The sequence below is a fragment of the Fomitopsis serialis genome, assembly GCF_022376445.1.
Source record: "Fomitopsis serialis strain Sig1Antser10 chromosome Unknown B0H18scaffold_385, whole genome shotgun sequence".
Taxonomy (NCBI): Eukaryota; Fungi; Basidiomycota; class Agaricomycetes; order Polyporales; family Fomitopsidaceae; genus Fomitopsis; species Fomitopsis serialis.
The window spans coordinates 16,171-36,246 of record NW_025955345.1 but is presented as its reverse complement, the minus strand read 5'-3'; the positions used below and the strand labels follow the sequence as shown (position 1 = coordinate 36,246).

The window sequence follows — 20,076 nt, the reverse complement described above, 5'->3', positions numbered from 1 at the left end:
TTAATCATCCGAAGCTAAGATCTAGAAGATGAAGTGAAGCAGCGACTACAGCAAAGCGGAAACTCACGATGCACAGTGCGGACATAATCCAGGTGACCATGAAGCGCAAAGAGGCAGCGGCAATTCTGAGGCTATGTCGCCGTGCATGGCTGACTAGTAGCATCGGTCAGCGATCCTCGTGTACGTCTGGTCGCGTTCTCGACGAGTGCAGTCGTTGTGGATATCGTTTCTGGGCTCCCGCCCCATACAACTAGGTGTGGCAGGCCATTTGCTAGCCTTCCAGAGTCATTTGTCGCGGACAGAGAGGATGTAGAAGCGAGTCGACGAGCGAGTGAGAGGAACGGCAAGGGACAGCCAAGAGACGCGGGTGAGAGAGAGAACCGGCGAGAGATCCAGCGAGCGCGAGGTTGGGCGATCGAAGCAGAGTTCGAGTGAGTGAACCTTGAAGCGAGACGGCGGGCGAGCAAATGACGGGCGAACGAGGCGTAGGTGAAAGAGAGGACCGGTGAGAGGACCATTCTTTCCCGCGTGGTAGTTAGTGCATCGGACAAGGGTGTACCTGCGGCTCTCGAGCCCTTCGTGCCCGCTTTTCTCGCCCTCGCAGTACCTGCCTCCGTCCTCCTCCTCATCCTTTGTGCTGCCCTCATCGAGTTCCGTTCTGCGCCCATGGGACTGTCTGGAGGACGGGCGAGTGAGTTGATGGGCGAGAGGTCGGCGAGAGGAGCCTTCTTTCCTTGCTGTGCTGATACTTACGATGAGCTACGAGCCAACAGCGAACAAGCACTTACCTGCGGCTTCGGTCGTTCAACGGTTCATGCCCGCTTTTCTCGCCCTCACGTACCTGGCTCCCTCCTCGCTCTTTGCACAACCCTCTCGAGGCCGGCCCATCACACCGAAATTAGATCATACAAACATCTGCGGGCGACAGAAGAACGACATACGCAATACGCACCAAGGCAAACAGATGTGCGGGGAGACACTGAACGCACAGATATACACGACAGGTGGGCAGGCCAGCTTGGGATGACCGTGCACATGGGCTGACGAGTTAACGAATGGTATGAAAGAAAGCGGGCAGGCCAGAGACATGCAGACGGGCGAGAGAGCAAGCGACCCGGCTGAGTGGGTGGTCAGACTGGGAGGGCAAGAAGTGGACAACCGAGAGAGAAAGAAGGCAGCTGTTACAACAGGTCAGTAGAAGAGATAGCAGGCAGTCGGAAAAGTACGTAGATAGACAGTTGAGGGCGGGCAGGCGAGAAGACGAGCCTGAGCGAGGGAGCAGAATGCAAGCGCCAGGTTGAGCGGGTGGTCGGACGACCGGAGAACGAGAAGTCGACAGCCGAGAGAGAAAGAAGGGTACCGAGAGCACAAGTCAGCAGAATAGTAAGCTCGCTGCTGAGCTAGGTCGTAGACGGGCGGGTAGAGGCGAACAGACGAGAAGGCAGGTGAGCGAAGTAGCAGAGGTGGTCTGCACTTGTTGACGAGGACAGCAGTGCGAAGCGCCCACTCCGGAGAACGCCGAGAGCAATCGACTCAAGGTGGCGAGTACTCTTGAGTGGTATGAAGTGCGGAAATTCGGTTTGAAGAATCATGAAGCGTTGCTACTAGTCATTCAGATATTTGTGTAACTGGAATTACAGGACGGAATTGTATTGCTACGTTGATTACTCTACCAAAGTGTCTGATAGGCGTACTTGGATGTCCAATTATTGAGCCAGAACTTGTGCGCCTGATCGAGGACGGTATGGGTGTCCCAATCATCAGGTAGGTTCGCCACGGCGCGTGCTCCAGGAGGACAGGGGACAAGCTGACATGATTGGCGAATGAGTGACAAAGGAATGATATCACCGACGGGCTTGCCGTTCGCGCGAAGGGGAGGTTTGTGTACAGGATACATCATATGTATCGGATCAGCTTGGGCTGGTAGCTTAGAAAACCATTCAACGTAGGCGAGAGGCCCTTGGCTAGCCCATTCCAATGGAGGTTGCAGCGGCTGGAGGGTGCGAGGGTCTCTAATGTCACTAGTAGGTAGCTTGAATATAACCTTGACGCGTCCGATCCTGGTACCTGTACTCAGTGATTATATTCAAGTTAGAAGAGCCGTCTACGAAAAAACCCGAGGTAGTTACCTTGCAATCCAGTGGCTTCGGCATCCTCTCCCTGCAGTACAACTACAGTATCGAAACGTGCTGCTTGTCCAGCAGTGGCGGGCTTTGCTTTCACCGCGTCCGTCTCCAACGCGTCGTCCGTCAACGGTTCAGGAGCAAATTTGAATCCGTGGAACACGTCGAGGCGTTGGAAAGGCATGCGGTCGACTGCATGCTGAAGCTGGGACGAGGTGAGAGAGCGTCCGTTCTTGAGTGTGTAGATGTACTGCGCGAGGGTGTCGATGAAGCCGGGAGCTCGGTGTTTGTCGACAATAGTACGGAGAGCCTGGAGGGGTGCAGTGGGATGCTTGGGTAATTTAATTCGACAGTTGATTCGAGAGCCTGGTATCCGGTCTTGCTCGGAGTCGCCTGTGTCACTGTCACTGACGTCGTCTGCAGGCTCTCGGCCAGTACTCCTGAGCCAGCGGTGGATGGTTGAGCTGAGCACGACCATCTTCTCCTGTCGTGCCAGCCAACGAACCATCTGCGGACGCGCATCGCGATGGTTTGATGCTCTCCACCCTTTCTTCGCGTAGTCGATGTGGAGACGTTCAAACGCCTCCGTGTTGTAGTTATCCGTAGAGCCTAGTAGTCGGATTGCGTCAACGTAGTGAAGTAATGAATGGAACTTCGGAATATTAAGATGATCGCGCACTCCGAGATCGACGAGAATGTTCTTGTTGCTGTGGAAGGTCTTGAGGGCGTCCTCCATGTACTGGAGCGTCGTGTCGTCGTGAGTAGTGTATTGTGCGAGATAAATGAAGTCTAGAATAGACCTGAAAGCGAGGATTGCTTTCTTCGGTATCTTGCCGACCAGACAGGCAAGCAGTATGCGAGCCATGTGCTTACGCTCGGTCCCCGAGACCTGGGATAGGGAGGAAATCCCGTTCTTGAAGTGGCGGGTACCGAACGCAGGCGGAAGGCAGCGGATGCGCCTGTCGAGCTCGTGCTCGTCGACAAGTTGAGTGCACCATTCGACGATGTGCTTAAAAACACCCTGGTACAATTGATGTAGTACGTCAGGGGTTATGCACGAATGGATGTCGGTGTACGGAAGATCGCGCCAGAACGGGCGCACGACGTAGCCGGATACGTTGAGGTCTTGACAGGCTCGAGTGTACGCGTTCGAGCTCGTCTTGCCTTGCGTCTTCTCGCTGGCGCGGCGCAGGACATCCAATGTCCAGAGGGAAGTACGCGGCGTACCTGGCTTGCCGGATTCGAGCAGCTCCTCGGTACCTGGCACTTGGGGCAAGTCCCAGACTTGGCGCAAGTGACCAGGCACTGCTCTGGATAATCCGCGACATATGCTGCGAGGATCGGGTGCACTCTTCGAACCTCCCCATTGGCCGATGTCACGTCGATCCTTCCTTTCCTGCAGCAACCAGTGGCTCCAAGATCGCACGCACGGACGCGTGGAATAATTGCTGCACAAGGGCGCGTGCTTGCGCTGCGTAATGCCGTCCGAGCTGACCTTGTCGACCGAAAGGTAGCCTATGAGTATACATGCATGCTCAGACGGCTTACGCCTTAGAGCACGCGGTATATTGCCGAGTGTCTGTGGACGGGTAAGCACCTTGTTCCCCGAGAATTGCGTCAACTGAGTTTTGTCGGTAGCGATAATGACAGGTGCTACAGTAGAGCCTACAGGTAAGATGCTCTACAGGTGCTTCAAAAATTTGGGCGATGAACTGATGTAAGAGCACTCACTTGAACGGCATGCCACCAACGGCCAGTCCACATCTCGTTGTAGAGGCGATGCTTCCTCGAAGCGTCTGAAAAGATTCGCCGGGGTCGATACACAATTTGATCAGTATGTTCCGGGTTCCCAGCAACGTGCGTATAGCTGGATTATGTCGCGAAACTGAAGAAGGTGCCTCTCGTTCGGTCGGTCCTTGAACGAGAGGCACCGTTCAATCCACTCCGCCCTCTCGGGCAGAGAATCCACACGTTGGAGGAGGGATCGACTGTGTGATATGACAAGCCGAGTCTCTCCTTGACTGAGGTACGTCAGCTAGTATCATCTTCAGGGAAGTGCAAGTACTCACCCGGGTATTTCCAACGCTCTGTCTATGGAACCCTGGGTTAGTCCTTCCTGGATTGCCCATGAAGCGAACCGCCAGTCCATCTCGGACTCGAAGGGCTCCCATGGGTTCTTCGGCTGCTTTGCTGTACCCTCACCGTCTGTCGCGTCTTCCGCTCGCGTTTCTCCTGCGTTCTCGACAACTACTTGACTTGCTAATCCTAGTTCAACAGTCAGAATGCAAGTCGTCATAGGTGTGTGTCAGCATCCCTTACTAACCTGAACGTCCACCTTCCCTTCCCTCCAGCCATCTTCTGCGCACCTCTTCGTCTACGCCGGTAACCTTGCCTGCGCTTACATCTTCGTCTACTACTCGCTCGTCGTGGTCGTCATCCAGCGAGAGCGCAGTTCGTCTTGTACTATTCGAAGTTGATGGCCCTGCTGCAGCGCTGCCTGTGTTGCCGCCGCCATCACCGTGTCCACCTCCACCTCCACCATCGTGTCCGTCTCCGTACCCTCCTGGATCGCCCGGCGGCTTGGAAGGTGCGCAGACCTCTATGAAATCGTAAAGTGACGAGAGGTCCTCATCGTCCTCTTCTTCTTCTTCAAGGTCTTCATTTGCGTCCTCTTCAGGTGATGGATTGGGGACATGCTCTGACTCGTCGCCAGAATGGTCGGGTCTGCTCGAAAGGTCGGTGCGCCTGAATGTACGCATTATTTTAATTGTCCAAACCCTGTAGGGACTTCTAGGAGCTTACCGCGTGTGCTCAACTATCACGCCGTCTTCCAACGCTACCGGATGGTCCTTGACGGTAAAAATTTCTTTTAGTTTTCCTTTCTTATACCATGAGCATTTCTTGCTCATGGTCTGGTGAGCGCAGAGGCCCTGCGTCGTTCGGAATGGTTGGTGACAAGCGCCGCATGTATCGCCGAGGAGCTCGTCGAAGGTGCGCTTTCGCTTCACCATACCTAGCCCATAAACTGATTTTAGGCTCACAAAAACACAGCAGAGGAATAAATACGCACTGGGAATGAGGGCCGAGAGGAAAGCGAACGAGGGAGGGGCCAAAATTTTGAAACTCATTGCATAAATTGCAACCACCCTTCATATGTCATTACGTTACTCTAGGGCGTTTGTGAGCGTCAGACGAAGCGCGTTGCACGGTGCGTTTCTCCTTCAACGTTCAACGTTCAACCTTCATGTTCGTCTCGGACCCGACAGCGCTAGGGCGTTGGTAACATTCATCCTTTCTCCTAATACCTACGTGATGCTGAACTGACCAGTTTACCGTTTGTTGTAGGTCACACTCGATCATCTTGATCGCATAGGAGTTGGCGTGTATTGGAAACCTACCCAAGGTGTGTACTTCAGCTTTTTTCTCTTCCTTACGGACTTCAATGCTATGCGACATCGCGAGCTGTGGCGTGTGACAGCTGTGGCGCATCAGCTGTCACATGCCACAGGCACAGCGGAGAAAGCAGGGCCTGTGCCGCTTTAATACAACAGATGAATCCGGTCCGCCGTGGAAGTGCGTCTGGCTGTAATGGGGGTAGCGAAGATCCAGCGTGAGTAACACAAGCTGGAAGAGCCAATTGGGCGGGGCACGCGATGGCATAGTGAGAACACGAAGAACGCATACAGTAAGGCCACAAATTCTCTGCGGACTCTGAGGGGAGGCTGTGCCGGCGTTGCACATGCTAGGCCGGTCACTTGACGACATGCTTAGCTCCTTTGCCTGAGTGGCGGCCGGCCCCAGGCAGGTTCTTGAGGGTCCTCATACTCTGAGTCACCATCGTGAACGAAGATGTCTCCCACTTCTATCGTTCGCTCTCGCTCTGTCCCTCACACCATCCGCTCACCTCTATCCATCTCTCCTCGTCTTACCAATGGCAACGACAGCTTGAAGGGGGACAGCGCTTACTCGAGCTACCAATCTCAGGCCACGAGCCTTGAAGGTGAGTACTTACAGAATTTTATCGTCGCTTCGTTGGTACTGACAGATTCATTATATAGCAAGATCCAGGTCTAAACACTCTAACAATTTCAAGAAAGCAAGCTCTGCCGAGCCAGGTGAGTATCCGGATGCGCCATCTCCACGCAGCGCGCTCGTTAATGTGCGGCATCAAATCGGTAGAGATTAGCCCGACCAGAGACAAGTCGAACTCAGTCAATAAGGAGCCTGGTACGTATGACGTGCCTACTACAGGCATACCTACGCGATCCACTGATGATCGACATCTGCTAGCTATCGAGGAGATCGAGACCGACAAGGAGGAACAATACCCTGAGGTAGTCCGAAAGGCGTTCGGGGATCGCTACAACGAGCTTCCCTACGCCGCAGGCGAGTTCGTAAGTGTTATTTGCCGTTTAGCAGTTCGATACCTGTGAGATTTAAATTGTTATTACACTGTGCAGGTGGTCACCGGCTTCACTGAGACAGAGTGGAAGGCATTGCAGGAGTGGCTTCAGACCCACGACGAGCTAAACCGGTACAGGTGGGTACTGATTTCTCGAACAGATTCAAATAATAATTTCGAACATGATATCGTAGTTTTGATTATGATCCAGAGAAGAACGAATTAACAACGATGTCGCCAACTCACCTACACAACCGTCTCGGTGCATTGAAGAAGTTGATGCTCCACAAGCGATTCGTTGAATACTTCCTTCCGCCGGTGTGGTTACGAAGGCTCCTCGGTATTTCTGACGATACCGCGGACTACGCGTCTGTGCGTGGAAAAGGAGGGAAGAAGAAGATCGCCGACGCCGTCGAGGCAATCAAAGTGGGCAGCGAACTGGTCATCACTTCTCTGGACGAGACGGCGCAGTCTCAGCCTACGTACACCGAATACGAAGGCGCTACGGAAGGCGTACTCAATAAGGTCAGAAATTTTAACTAATCATCGGTGCAGTCTACTCAATCTAGCTGGTACGGCAGATCTTGGAGATGGCGGACCGGTTCGTAGCCTATCGAGACGAGGAGGTCGACGATGACGATGAAGACTCACTGAACCTCATCGCCCTCAACTGCTTCAGGATCCAGGAGCTGCAGAAGACCGGTAGCGAGAAGGCGAAGTGGTCATCGCCAGGGATCGGTTATCATCGACTCAAAGACCTGAAATTCGATGCCGACGCCTACAACAAGATGCTGAAGACGTACCCGGAGTTGATACACAAAGCGGGTCCATTCGTCGCGAAGGGCAAAGTCTTCTTCGGCGCTGTTCGCGTCTATTGGTTTCACATCCCCCTCGACCAACTGGAAATCTTTAGGGAGGGCGTGAAGGCGAAGTGGCCGATGGAGGAGTGGGTCGCTAGGGGCCTTGCAATCGTAAGTCAGCGTGTTCTGTTGTGACTTCAAATCCACTGACACTCTAGCAAGCCTCTCCTCGATTCGTATAATGAGGCGCAGCAGCTGCAGGTCGAGGCGTTCATGGGCAAGGTCGTGCAAGCCTACAAGGAGAAACTAGCCTTGTTGGCGGGCCAACTGATGCTCGATGAGAATGAGCAGACCATCGACACGGCGCTGATGGACCTCCCCCCAGAGGAACATGAAAAGCGGCTCGGACAACTTCGCATATACCTGCTGCGCCTCCTCAATCCGCCCGAGGAAACTCTGAACTTTGACGACTGCATTCCTCGTCTTGTTCGCGAGATCCGGTTGGGCGCATACGGCACTGCAAGTGAACGCCTCTGCGACAACTCGAGGATCACCGGTCAAGACGCGACCGTTTCGCAAGGCAGCAAACCCGGGAAGCGGGGGCGCAATTCGAAGGGGGAAGACATCATGGCTCGCCTAGATCGTCTGGAGAACAATTATCTCAAACGCAAGCGTGGGGAGGGTGTCGGTGACAGCAGCGAAGACGACTCGGAGGGCACCAACGATCGTGCTCGTGATGGACCGAGTACCTCCCGCGGGTGAGCTCGTTCGTATGCGTCGTCCCCGTCGCCCTCGTCGCCCCCGTCGTCTCAGTCGTGATCATAGTGTCTCCGATCGTCTCACCTCGCTTGTTGTATCATCCAGGAGACCAGTGTACGAATAACGGTAGTTCTCTAGCTCTCGTCTGTGTAGTCTCCAGCGGTGTAAGATTGACGTAGTCGTCCCTTAGATGCCTTGGTTCTTTGTCGCTATCGCTCATGCTATCTTGTACCATCGCTATCGCAGTTATTCGATTTGTTGCTTGACCAGCCCCAACAAGCACGCACTGATGCGTACGGAGACGACTGATGCTTACAGATACGACCGACGCGTACGGATACGACCACCCGTCGCACACCAAACCAGACCCAACAGGCATGCACCGGTGCGTACGGATACGACCGATGGGCACAGATACGACCATCCGTCGCACACCAATACGGCGAGCGCATGCCGGGCTTGACCAGCCCCAGCAAGCACGCACCGGTGCGTACGGATACGGCCGATGCGTACGGGTACGACCATCCGTCGCACACCAATACGACGAGCGCATGCCCGGCTTGACCAGCCCCAGCAAGCACGCACCGGTGCGTACGGATACGGCCGATGCGTGCGGGTACGGCCGATGCGTACAGATACGACCGACGGGCATAGATACGACCATCCGTCGCACACCAATACGGCGAGCGCATGCCGGGCTTGACCAGCCCCAGCAAGCACGCACCGGTGCGTACGGATACGGCCGATGCGTACGGGTACGACCATCCGTCGCACACCAATACGACGAGCGCATGCCGGGCTTGACCAGCCCCAGCAACCACGCACCGGTGCGTACGGATACGGCCGATGCGTGCGGGTACGGCCGATGCGGACAGATACGACCGACGGGTACGGATACCACCATCCGTCGCACACCAATACGGCGAGCGCATGTCCGGGTTGACCAGCCCCAGCAAGCACGCACCGGTGCGTACGGATTCGGCCGATGCGTGCGGGTACGGCCGATGCGGACAGATACGACCGACGGGTACGGGTACGACCATCCGTCGCACACCAATACGACGAGCGCATGCCGGGCTTGACCAGCCCCAGCAACCACGCACCGGTGCGTACGGATACGGCCGATGCGTGCGGGTACGACTCCCAATCAGAACTTCGGCGATTTTGCTAACAGCCTCTAACAGCTTTTGCTAACAGCCTCTAACAGCATCTGAAATTTGGATTTTAGCAATGGTCAGCTCGTCAGCTCGTTAGACAGGTTAGCAAATTTTAGAAGCCCGGCGCTCAAATCCGTGAACAGTCGTTAGCAGGCCGTTACGCAGTAACTGAGCCATTAGCTACCAGACGAGTTGTCCATTTTGCAGGCTGATGATATGCTGCGCTCGGACACATTGCAATGAAAAGAATGACTATATATGTAAATCTATGGACTACATTGCGGGACACTATGCATGATTCGAGTTTGCGGTCTGCCCGTTGGTCACTTTTGCAGGCAGCGCATTTGGTCTGCGTGCTCGCCGTCGTCGCGCACGTCGTGCTTGCACCCGTGACTTCGCTCTCGCCATCGCGATCGGTGTGTTGCGCGTGCGCAGCCCTGCCCACCATCGCCATCTCCCGCCTTTTGCTCACCCACGCGCGGTCTGTTAGTCAGCCACTCTCCTACTCGCTCGTCTCCCTGCAGGCTGTCCGTCCGATCCACCAGCCCGCCTGCTCATCCGTCCACTGCTTGCCCGCCCGCTCGCTTTGCATACATCTGCCGGCCGTGTCCGAATGCTCGGCATTGACCCAGCGTGCTCGCTGGCCGCCGTGAGTGTGGTATTGGTTGAGATCCAGCCGCAGATGTCCCGAAGCGTACCCGTACCCGTACTTGCCCCGGGTGTAGTCCCGCGACAGCGGGTATGGGTTGTGTGCGGGTTCGCGCGGGTCGTACGGGTCATGCGGGTCATGGATGGTCGCGCAGTGGGCGGACGAGATTTGGCAGGCGGGTGAGAGCGGACAGGAGGGCGAGAAGGTGCGCACAAGTAGACGAGAAGGTGGGCAAGGTGCGAGCCCGTCTCGCGCGATGGCGGGTGTTCTACATGCGCGTGGCGGAGGCACATTCGCCTCGGCATGCACCTTGTAACAGAGATCAGTCAGAGAGGCGGGGGAGCTCCTCGAAGTAGTTATCAGACCACTCACTGAACTCGCGGATCACGGATGGCCTGGCCTGGCGCGTGAGTTGTCCATATAGACCGTATTTGAAGATGAATGAGAGCGGGGCGAGGCGTGAGGGTGCTGTCGGGTGTGCGAGAAGCCTAAGTAGCGTCGCGGTGAAAATACGTGGACAGGCTGGCACAAATGGGCAGATAAGAGAGGGCGGGCCGGTGGGCGAGAACAGGCAGGCGCGAGAGGGCGGGCAGGTAAGAGACAGTGTGGTGTTGGTCAGCGCGCTGTAGCAGCCTCGCTATGATAGCGGGGCCACTCACCATCTATTAGTATCTTGTCATATGGACTTGGAGTCGTAGTGTGATCGATGTGCAGCATGCAGTAGTTGGTCAGATGAGCGGGCCAGAGTTGAGGTGGCTAGGAGGAGGATGAGAGTCAACGCTCGTCGCTGGCATCACGAAGTGTAGAGCGCCCGTGGTCGGGAAGTGCCGACCGACTCGTCGACCGTGACGCTCTGCGGCGCCGGCTCTGGTGACCCCATACTTTGCCCCTCCTCCTGCTCATCTGTCTTTCTCCTCACCCGCTTGCCTGCGCACTGGCTTGTCTGTACACTCATGCTCTCTTTTGCTCATATTCTCTTTCACCCGCGCTCTCTTTCGCCCGCACTCTCTCATGTCCACGTCCACACACACACACTCGTATTCCCTCTCACTTGTATTCAAGTTCCCTCTCCTACACTCTCTCGCCCCTGCTCCTGTCCACCCGCTCGTCCGCTTCACGCTCCCATTCACCCGTAATTTCTTTTGTGCATGCTCCCGCTCGTCACTTTGTTGGGCATCTATACTTCGGTCCGCTCGCTCACCCGCCCGCCTGCCCGCCCGTAAGTCTGCGCTGCCGATGGTACGTCCATCCCTCACTCCGAGTCGCATCCTTTTCCCACCTCGCCTGTCTACCAGGTAAACCGCGTGGGGATCCTTCTTCACTGTCGGAGGGAGTACAGGGGCTGACGTGCTGCAGGACGCCGGATGTGCGGCTGGAGCGCGTACAGGAATGTGTCCTCATGACACAGTGAGGGAGGGACGATGCGGCTAGCAGACCGTGTTATCAGGTGAGTGCGCCACACGCCCTTGGTTCCCTCCGCAGATGACTCGGACCCCAGCAAGCAAATGGCCACCAAGGCCGACCAAACGGCTGACCAAATGGCGACCGACGCAAGGGGATTTACCCCGGTACGCGGATTCCCCACAAGCACGACCACGGCGGTGACGAACATGAGGGAAACCACTAATGTCCACCAAGTGCGACCACCATGAAGACAATCCGGTGTGCGCATGCTCTGAGGTATCGAATCCGCCTTCTTCGGACCACTGAAGCACGCACGCCTGTCGACGTAGACTCCGCGCTAGCACACTGAAGTCCTGCGTCCTCGCAGCAACAACCTTCGCCCAAGCATAGTACGGTGTGATCGCGGCGCTCCGCCTAGACACCTGTTACGCTCGGGCTGTTGCGCGTCGCGTGGACAGTCCGTAATGTCGGGACAGCGCGCGGAGTTGGCTGTAGTCCAACGCAGCGTAATCCACGGTGCGTTCAGTAAAACTACTTGACTCCTGCTAGGAAACACCACCTGGTGCTCGATGCCTCCGAGCGTCCAGGCCCCGGCTCCGGGACACACTACCAGGGTACGACTGATGCATATAGATACTACGACCGACGGGCACAGATACCACCATCCGTCGCACACCAATACGACGAGCGCATGCCCGGCTTGACCAGCCCCAGCAACCAGGCCAATGCGTACGGGTACGACCATCCGTCGCACACCAATACGACGAGCGCATGCCGGGCTTGACCAGCCCCAGCAAGCACGCACCGGTGCGTACGGATTCGGCCGATGCGTACGGGTACGACCATCCGTCGCACACCAATACGACGAGCGCATGCCCGGGTTGACCAGCCCCAGCAAGCACGCACCGGTGCGTACGGATACGGCCGATGCGTACGGGTACGACCATCCGTCGCACACCAATACTACGAGCACATGCCCGGCTTGACCAGCCCCAGCAAGCACGCACCGGTGCGTACGGATACGGCCGATGCGTGCGGGTACGGCCGATGCGGACAGATACGACCGACGGGTACGGATACCACCATCCGTCGCACACCAATACGGCGAGCGCATGTCCGGGTTGACCAGCCCCAGCAAGCACGCACCGGTGCGTACGGATTCGGCCGATGCGTGCGGGTACGGCCGATGCGGACAGATACGACCGACGGGTACGGATACCACCATCCGTCGCACACCAATACGATGCCGGGCTTGACCAGCCCCAGCAAGCACGCACCGGTGCGTACGGATACGGCCGATGCGTGCGGGTACGGCCGATGCGGACAGATACGACCGACGGGTACGGATACCACCATCCGTCGCACACCAATACGATGCCGGGCTTGACCAGCCCCAGCAACCACGCACCGGTGCGTACGGATATGGCCGATGCGTGCGTGTACGACTGATGCGTACAGATACGACCGACGGGTACGGGTACCACCATCCGTCGCACACCAATACGATGCCGGGCTTGACCAGCCCCAGCAAGCACGCACCGGTGCGTACGGATACGGCCGATGCGTGCGGGTACGGCCGATGCGGACAGATACGACCGACGGGTACGGATACCACCATCCGTCGCACACCAATACGGCGAGCGCATGCCGGGCTTGACCAGCCCCAGCAACCACGCACCGGTGCGTACGGATACGGCCGATGCGTACGGGTACGACCATCCGTCGCACACCAATACTACGAGCACATGCCCGGCTTGACCAGCCCCAGCAAGCACGCACCGGTGCGTACGGATACGGCCGATGCGTGCGGGTACGGCCGATGCGGACAGATACGACCGACGGGTACGGATACCACCATCCGTCGCACACCAATACGGCGAGCGCATGTCCGGGTTGACCAGCCCCAGCAAGCACGCACCGGTGCGTACGGATTCGGCCGATGCGTGCGGGTACGGCCGATGCGGACAGATACGACCGACGGGTACGGATACCACCATCCGTCGCACACCAATACGATGCCGGGCTTGACCAGCCCCAGCAAGCACGCACCGGTGCGTACGGATACGGCCGATGCGTGCGGGTACGGCCGATGCGGACAGATACGACCGACGGGTACGGATACCACCATCCGTCGCACACCAATACGATGCCGGGCTTGACCAGCCCCAGCAACCACGCACCGGTGCGTACGGATATGGCCGATGCGTGCGTGTACGACTGATGCGTACAGATACGACCGACGGGTACGGGTACCACCATCCGTCGCACACCAATACGATGCCGGGCTTGACCAGCCCCAGCAAGCACGCACCGGTGCGTACGGATACGGCCGATGCGTGCGGGTACGGCCGATGCGGACAGATACGACCGACGGGTACGGATACCACCATCCGTCGCACACCAATACGGCGAGCGCATGCCGGGCTTGACCAGCCCCAGCAACCACGCACCGGTGCGTACGGATACGGCCGATGCGTGCGTGTACGACGGATGCGTACAGATACGACCGACGGGTACGGGTACCACCATCCGTCGCACACCAATACGGCGAGCGCATGCAGGGCTTGACCAGCCCCAGCAAGCACGCACCGGTGCGTACGGATTCGGCCGATGCGTACGGGTACGACCATCCGTCGCACACCAATACGACGAGCACATGCCCGGCTTGACCAGCCCCAGCAAGCACGCACCGGTGCGTACGGATACGGCCGATGCGTGCGGGTATGGCCGATGCGGACAGATACGACCGACGGGTACGGATACCACCATCCGTCGCACACCAATACGGCGAGCGCATGTCCGGGTTGACCAGCCCCAGCAAGCACGCACCGGTGCGTACGGATTCGGCCGATGCGTGCGGGTACGGCCGATGCGGACAGATACGACCGACGGGTACGGATACCACCATCCGTCGCACACCAATACGATGCCGGGCTTGACCAGCCCCAGCAAGCACGCACCGGTGCGTACGGATACGGCCGATGCGTGCGGGTACGGCCGATGCGGACAGATACGACCGACGGGTACGGATACCACCATCCGTCGCACACCAATACGGCGAGCGCATGTCCGGGTTGACCAGCCCCAGCAAGCACGCACCGGTGCGTACGGATACGGCCGATGCGTACGGATACGACCACCCGTCGCACAGCAATACGGTGAACGCATGTCCGGCTTGACCAGCCCCAACAAGCAGGACCACTCGGTGAGTACCCGCTAGGCGCCCACCGGAACGTGAACCAGCACACAGTGCGCAAGGGCCCGTTGACCAGCAGCCCGACAGGCCTCAGTCCAATGCGTACAGGCACGTCGAGGATGACCCTACCACATCGCTCCCGAGGATTGCTGGGCCGCCAAGCACCAACATCCCATGCAGGAGTATCGATCGTTCCAGAATTCACGATGCGCCTCCCTGACCAGCTCGCCGCATACACACGATGAGCCTACGCGCCTTAGACCACGCAAGCACAATTTGAGCCCGAGCTCATGGAGCAGTGCCGGACGTACGGAAGATCGACATGCATGTAGCTCGCGCGAGCCTGATGTAGTGCCCAGGTAGTATTGAATTGTACGGCGGTTGTATTCAGTACAATAATATGTGGTTCTTAACGACTATGACGTGGCTGATCTGTCTGCTGATCTGAGTTGTCTAACACTAGTAGCCTCGCAGTGCTCGATAAGGTTGGTAGAGGATCGTATTCGCAGTCCAGGAGGCAGGGTAGGGCAGGATGCACCACTGCGATCAAGAGGCTATGTGGGTCTGTCAAGGGTACTAGACGTGACTCCGCGGCGCCGCGACTTCACTGCCACCCTTTTGCTAACTTCATAGTCATGAACCTGAGCCATGTGGGGATCTCCGCTAGCAACCTATGCAGCGATATCTCAACAGTTCCGATCGACAGAGGCGAACTTGTGTTCAAGTTGTATGAACCAGGTCTGGTCATACTACCTCTTCGCAACGGCGATTTCGTGATATTTCCATCGTGCAAATTGACGCATTTAAACTCACACTTCAAAGGTCGTCGGGCTTTCATTGTATTGCACACGGACAGAGAAATGATTAAGTGGCTGGAGGAGCGCAATGGTTGCTCTACTAACGCCACTTTTATTTATTAGTATCTACATAGCTTCACTCGTCCTCACTCAACTTGCGCGTTTTGGCGAATACCATGAGCGCTTTCCCATGGTTGACAGCGCTCGGACTCTATGAACATCACTCACATCGATCGTTGAAGTTCGCAGCGTCTACGTAAAATTCCACGGTGCGTCTCTTGTTTCTCATATCACTACAGTCTATCCTCTGTCTTTCCTCTCTCCGTGTTCTGGCTACGTATTCAGGCATGCCCGACTCGAAGCGCGTCACCCGATCGGTTGCAACCGAACAAGGCTCCGAAACGCCCAGGTCGACCAGGTTGACCAACACCCAGGCCGCAGGCGGCTCCATGAAAAATAGTAAATTCACGAAGGGCAAGGCGAAAGAAGTGGCCGCCAAGAAGAAGGGTCAGGAAAGGGAGAAGGAGAAGGAGAAGGAGCGACGCACTACTCGTGAGCGTCGTTTGTGCTGCAATGAACCTAACTGTTATCGCTGATGGCCTGCTTGAAAGAGGTCCGGAAGAGGGCGTCGAAGATAATGGCCGAAGAAGAATTATTGAGTGATGAAGAGCAACCGAAAACAAAAAAGAAGAAGCGTGCTGTGGTGGAGGACGAGGCGGAAGCCGATGAGCAGGATAAGGCAGTCGAAGACACGCCAGAAGATGTCGAGATGGAGGATGACACTACTAGTAAGCAGCCTACTACCACTCGACGTACGTGGCAACCATGGTCTGCTGTACGTACACATTACTGACTAGACCGCTGCATTTCTACCAAGCCAAACCGAAGCCGGCATACGGTAAATTCGCGAGACCCGAGACGTCCTTGGATCCCGCCGAGGAGAATGTTGCACAAACACTGAGTAATTCACTTCATATATCCACATTATTATTGGCTAAGCTATCAAATGTGTAGTCGGGGGGCGGCGTGAAGCCAGGGAGAACGCTGGCAGTAGTCGTAAGGGCGGTGTGCTGAAACCGACAAAACCTAAGTCTGGCGGTGGCAAGTCCACTCACGGTACTGCCAAACCGAAGGCACTGCCGGTGAGTGGGAAGGTAGGCAGTGATTTCTCGTACTGTGCGAAGGCTAAGACATAGCTCTGTTTCACATCGTCAGGACAAGGGTAAGGCCCGAGCAACAGGCAAGGATGACTCGGTCGAGAGCGAGCATGACCCCAAATCAGACGAAGACAGCGATGGCGGAGGCAGCGATGATGCTTATGACGATGACGCAGGCGACGATGGGAGTCAGGTCGAGGATGAGGACGACGTCGACGATGTAGGGCCTGAGTCTCAAGAGTCGGAGGACGGAGACGATGAGGGCGAGGACGAGGGCGATGTGGTAGTGAGTATCCTCTCTGGTTTATTGGTCGTGATTAGCATCGCATTGACTATCTGCAGGTCGTGTCTGAGACGAGGGCGCAAAGCAAGCCGGCTCTCGCCAAGTCGACGGGCAGTGGTCGAGACAGCAGCAGTCGCGCCAGGGTCGCCGACTTACCAGCCAAAGTCAGGACTCTCGTCTCGGCCGCGCAAAATTGTCTGCGACTACGCATTGCGCTCAACTCGGCGTGGACGAAGGAGGCTTCAGTCGCGTCCAAGCGGCTGCCAAGGAGGGATATACTAATCCGTGACAGTGTTCGCGACGCTTATGACAGACGAGGGACTGGCAACCATGCTGCCGACATCAAGGCCGCGTTTTGGCTGCTGGCCGACAAGAAGGACGACAAGAAGAAAGACAAGAAGGAAGCGGATCACACCCAGAAAGACAAGAAGAAAGCGAATGGCGATGCGAGCTCGGATGGTGACGAGGACTCGGAACGAGCCGCTTTGAGAGCGAAGGCCTACTCCGTGGTGAGCTCACACTCATTATAATTCACGAAAGTCGGAGGCTCTGATTCTTTCCAGGTCTGGACTTGCTCATCACAGACTCGGAACGAGCTCAAGAGGAAGGCGAAGCAAGTGATAGAGCAGACCTTCAAGCTTGGCAGCCTGACAGTTCCTCAAAGGACCGAGGTCGTCGTTTGGCTTCTCGAGACGCACCCAACGGAAGTGAATGACGGTTCCGGGACACGCAACATCGCGAACTTCGTCTTCGGGGGCGTAGAGTTCCACTTCGATCGCAAGAAAAAGCTGGATCGAGAGGTACGTGCTCACACAGGGTGCAACACGTCAGAGCGAGCTCACTGCAATCCTAGCTTACCAAGGTCGAGCCCACGGAGCCATTCCGAAACGAATGCATCCCTGAGCTCATCTACCAGTACTACGGCCTGGCAGGACGCGGCGATGCGAACATCAATGCGGCCCTGGATGAGTTCAGCAAGATGCCCTTCAACCTCATCGCCCTCGCATGCAACGCGGTACGTATCCGCATCCTCGTGAGTTCCTGCTCTAAGTTAAGCTACTCATACAATTGTAAACTAGATCGAGGCAGCACTGATGGAGGTAACGTCGCACAACCAGTCCATATTTTTCTCCGGCAAGCTTTTCGCGGCCAAGTAAGTAATTCTTAAGTTCTATTGCAAATGGTGAAAGCTCACCAACCATAGGTGGGATGGCACGATGGCCATCCTAGAGACTCTGGAAGACAGTGCCAGCGAGTACCTCGAAGAGACGCGAGAGCTCATATGGAAGCACATCAGGTAAGTTTTGAATCTAGACGGAAATTGTTACTGACCACACATACAGCAATCGTCTCAACGCTGGCCCCAACGCGCTCGAGGGAGTGACGGACAGCGATGAGCAGCCGGGCAGCTTCATCCCTTTGCTCCAGTTGCGTGCATCAAAGGCGCAGAGCAGCAGCGACAAGCCCGGCACATCGAAGGCTGCGACCAAGCCGCCGTCGAGCACCGCGAAGAAGGGCAATAAATCCACCGCATCATCGAAGACCGCGGGCAAGCCGTCCGGCTCATCGAAAAGCGCGAAGACACCGAATTCTTCGCAGGCTGCGAAGAATCCACCCAGTCCATCGAGGAAGACTCGCGGTGCAGGCGCGTCGACTTCGAAGTCACAGAACCACCAACGGCGCGACTCTGACGGCAGCGAGGGCGGTGAAGCGGGTGGACAGGGCCACAGTGAGGACGAAGGGGGCGCCGGACTCTCTGGCGAAGGCGGTGAAGGGGTTCAGACTGAGATCGATGAACTCCGCGGGTCTGGAGAAGGTGCGTGTTCAGTCGTCACTTGCCACCTACATGATCCCATTCAACATTTTCCAGACCGTGGCAGTGGAGCATCCACGAACGGCGGGGCCTGAGTAGGTCGATGGTAAGTCAATCAGTCATCTACAGAATTGAAGCATTTGCTCATTCAATCATCTCGCTCTACTATTGACCATCAAGTGTAGTATATGGTACTGCGTTCAAGGGTGTGTCGGTCGGTCGGTCCGAGTCGGTCGCTCTGCCATCAATGTTGTCTTAGTGGTATGTATAGTTGCTCCGAGTCGTGGCTTGTCATCTCGGTGTTGTTGTCATGTTGTATAAGTAGTACTGAACATTGTTGTACCAATATCATCGTCGTGTGGATCATGCCTAATGCACAAGGTGCATATTTGCGAATGGATTTGAGTCACATGAAGACAGAATCAGTGACAAAAAGCAACAATAAGTACAGCAAAATGGTGCTACATTACACATCCTCATCGCACTAAAGCATGCTTAAACAAGATTGGTGGAACTTCTTTTGCAGAATTGAAAGGGGGACTTGTGTAAATTGGTCTTTAGGCTCTTCAGCATGCTTTCTGTCTTCAATGCACCTATTATGACTGAATATGTAGGAAAAAGACATATTGATTTTTCCTGATGCTGCAGATCATCCACGAATGCAGCGTAACAGCTTGGAAATAGACACTTGAATATGCGGCGAAGTCGGCACGCGTCCTCGTGCATTCTGTTATAATTAGTAGATCCGCGGGTGAACTGTACTCGCCTGCAGGTCTGCATTCGTAACGTTCATCTTTGTGCTCCGGTATTTGGGGAATGGCTCCGTTGTCCTATCGTGTCCCATCAGCAGTCGTGCATAGCAAATCCTTTTTTCACGCGAGAACGGGAAAAACGGACGAATGCTGCTACTTCTTCGGTAGTTCTCCACTGGGCCAGCTGACCCAAATGTGTCTGCTGTACGACGATCCATTGACGTGCGGGGTACCAAGTCTGCGAGCTGGAACGCATCAACATTGCGGAGATGCCATTGGACGTGCACATTGACCGTCAACTTCGTGAGGCGAAGGATCCCACAGGCAGATGGAAGGCGCTTCCGAATTGCGACTCGTTACGTTCCTTGGTCGTGAGCGATTTCACTGGCTTCAAGATCATGTTGTAGTCGAGGTGGAGGCAGTTCAGGTTCTGGTAAAGTACGTCAGTGACCACGTTGACCACACTTCCCGAGACAACGTACCTTCCGGTGGATGAGCAGGTTGAGCATGTTGTAACCCTGCCTGCAGACCTGCAGACCCGCCTCGACAGTCCAACCGTGTGGTTTGGAAGAACTTGGTCGCCTTGAGCTGCTTGAACAGGTTCTTCTTCAACATGGCCTTCTCCGGGCGTGTCTTGAGTTCGTTCAAGACGTAGCACTTGAGTAGAATTTGATACAATACGCGAACCTTGACTGCCTGGTTAGGAGGGCAGTGCTCGAGATACCAGTCCTTCACGAGCGGGATATCCTGCGCTCGGCGCATACGCCCTGAGCGGCGGCTGTAC

At 56.2% G+C, this 20,076-nt stretch overlaps 3 protein-coding genes across 3 annotated transcripts; 2 read left to right on the top strand and 1 right to left on the bottom strand.

Moving 5' to 3' along the window:
- Positions 1-4,188: 4,188 nt before the first annotated feature.
- On the bottom strand, positions 4,189-5,251 carry B0H18DRAFT_962692 (uncharacterized protein; the record flags this gene model as incomplete). The annotated part of the gene is made up of 4 exons (XM_048043129.1): positions 4,189-4,388; positions 4,447-4,868; positions 4,926-5,136; positions 5,194-5,251. The coding sequence occupies 4 exons, from the start codon at positions 5,249-5,251 to the stop codon at positions 4,189-4,191; spliced, it is 891 nt and encodes a 296-aa protein (XP_047884726.1).
- A 721-nt stretch (positions 5,252-5,972) lies between these two features.
- Positions 5,973-8,087, top strand: B0H18DRAFT_962691 (uncharacterized protein; the record flags this gene model as incomplete). The annotated part of the gene is made up of 8 exons (XM_048043128.1): positions 5,973-6,123; positions 6,182-6,238; positions 6,270-6,350; positions 6,414-6,517; positions 6,584-6,663; positions 6,720-7,050; positions 7,107-7,496; positions 7,548-8,087. 8 exons carry the CDS (start codon positions 5,973-5,975, stop codon positions 8,085-8,087), a joined length of 1,734 nt encoding a protein of 577 aa, XP_047884725.1.
- Positions 8,088-11,758: 3,671 nt separating this feature from the next.
- Positions 11,759-18,635, top strand: B0H18DRAFT_962690 (uncharacterized protein; the record flags this gene model as incomplete). The annotated part of the gene is made up of 31 exons (XM_048043127.1): positions 11,759-11,810; positions 11,844-11,908; positions 11,950-12,029; positions 12,083-12,101; positions 12,184-12,303; positions 12,424-12,573; positions 12,686-12,704; positions 12,753-12,835; positions 12,956-13,075; positions 13,196-13,345; positions 13,458-13,476; positions 13,525-13,607; positions 13,795-13,986; positions 14,107-14,125; positions 14,238-14,395; positions 14,446-14,499; positions 14,965-15,052; positions 15,124-15,228; positions 15,530-15,556; positions 15,633-15,839; positions 15,899-16,099; positions 16,165-16,248; positions 16,302-16,429; positions 16,503-16,730; positions 16,787-17,236; positions 17,312-17,527; positions 17,581-17,742; positions 17,807-17,880; positions 17,932-18,024; positions 18,071-18,543; positions 18,598-18,635. The coding sequence occupies 31 exons, from the start codon at positions 11,759-11,761 to the stop codon at positions 18,633-18,635; spliced, it is 3,957 nt and encodes a 1,318-aa protein (XP_047884724.1).
- Between the last annotated feature and the right edge of the window lie 1,441 nt (positions 18,636-20,076).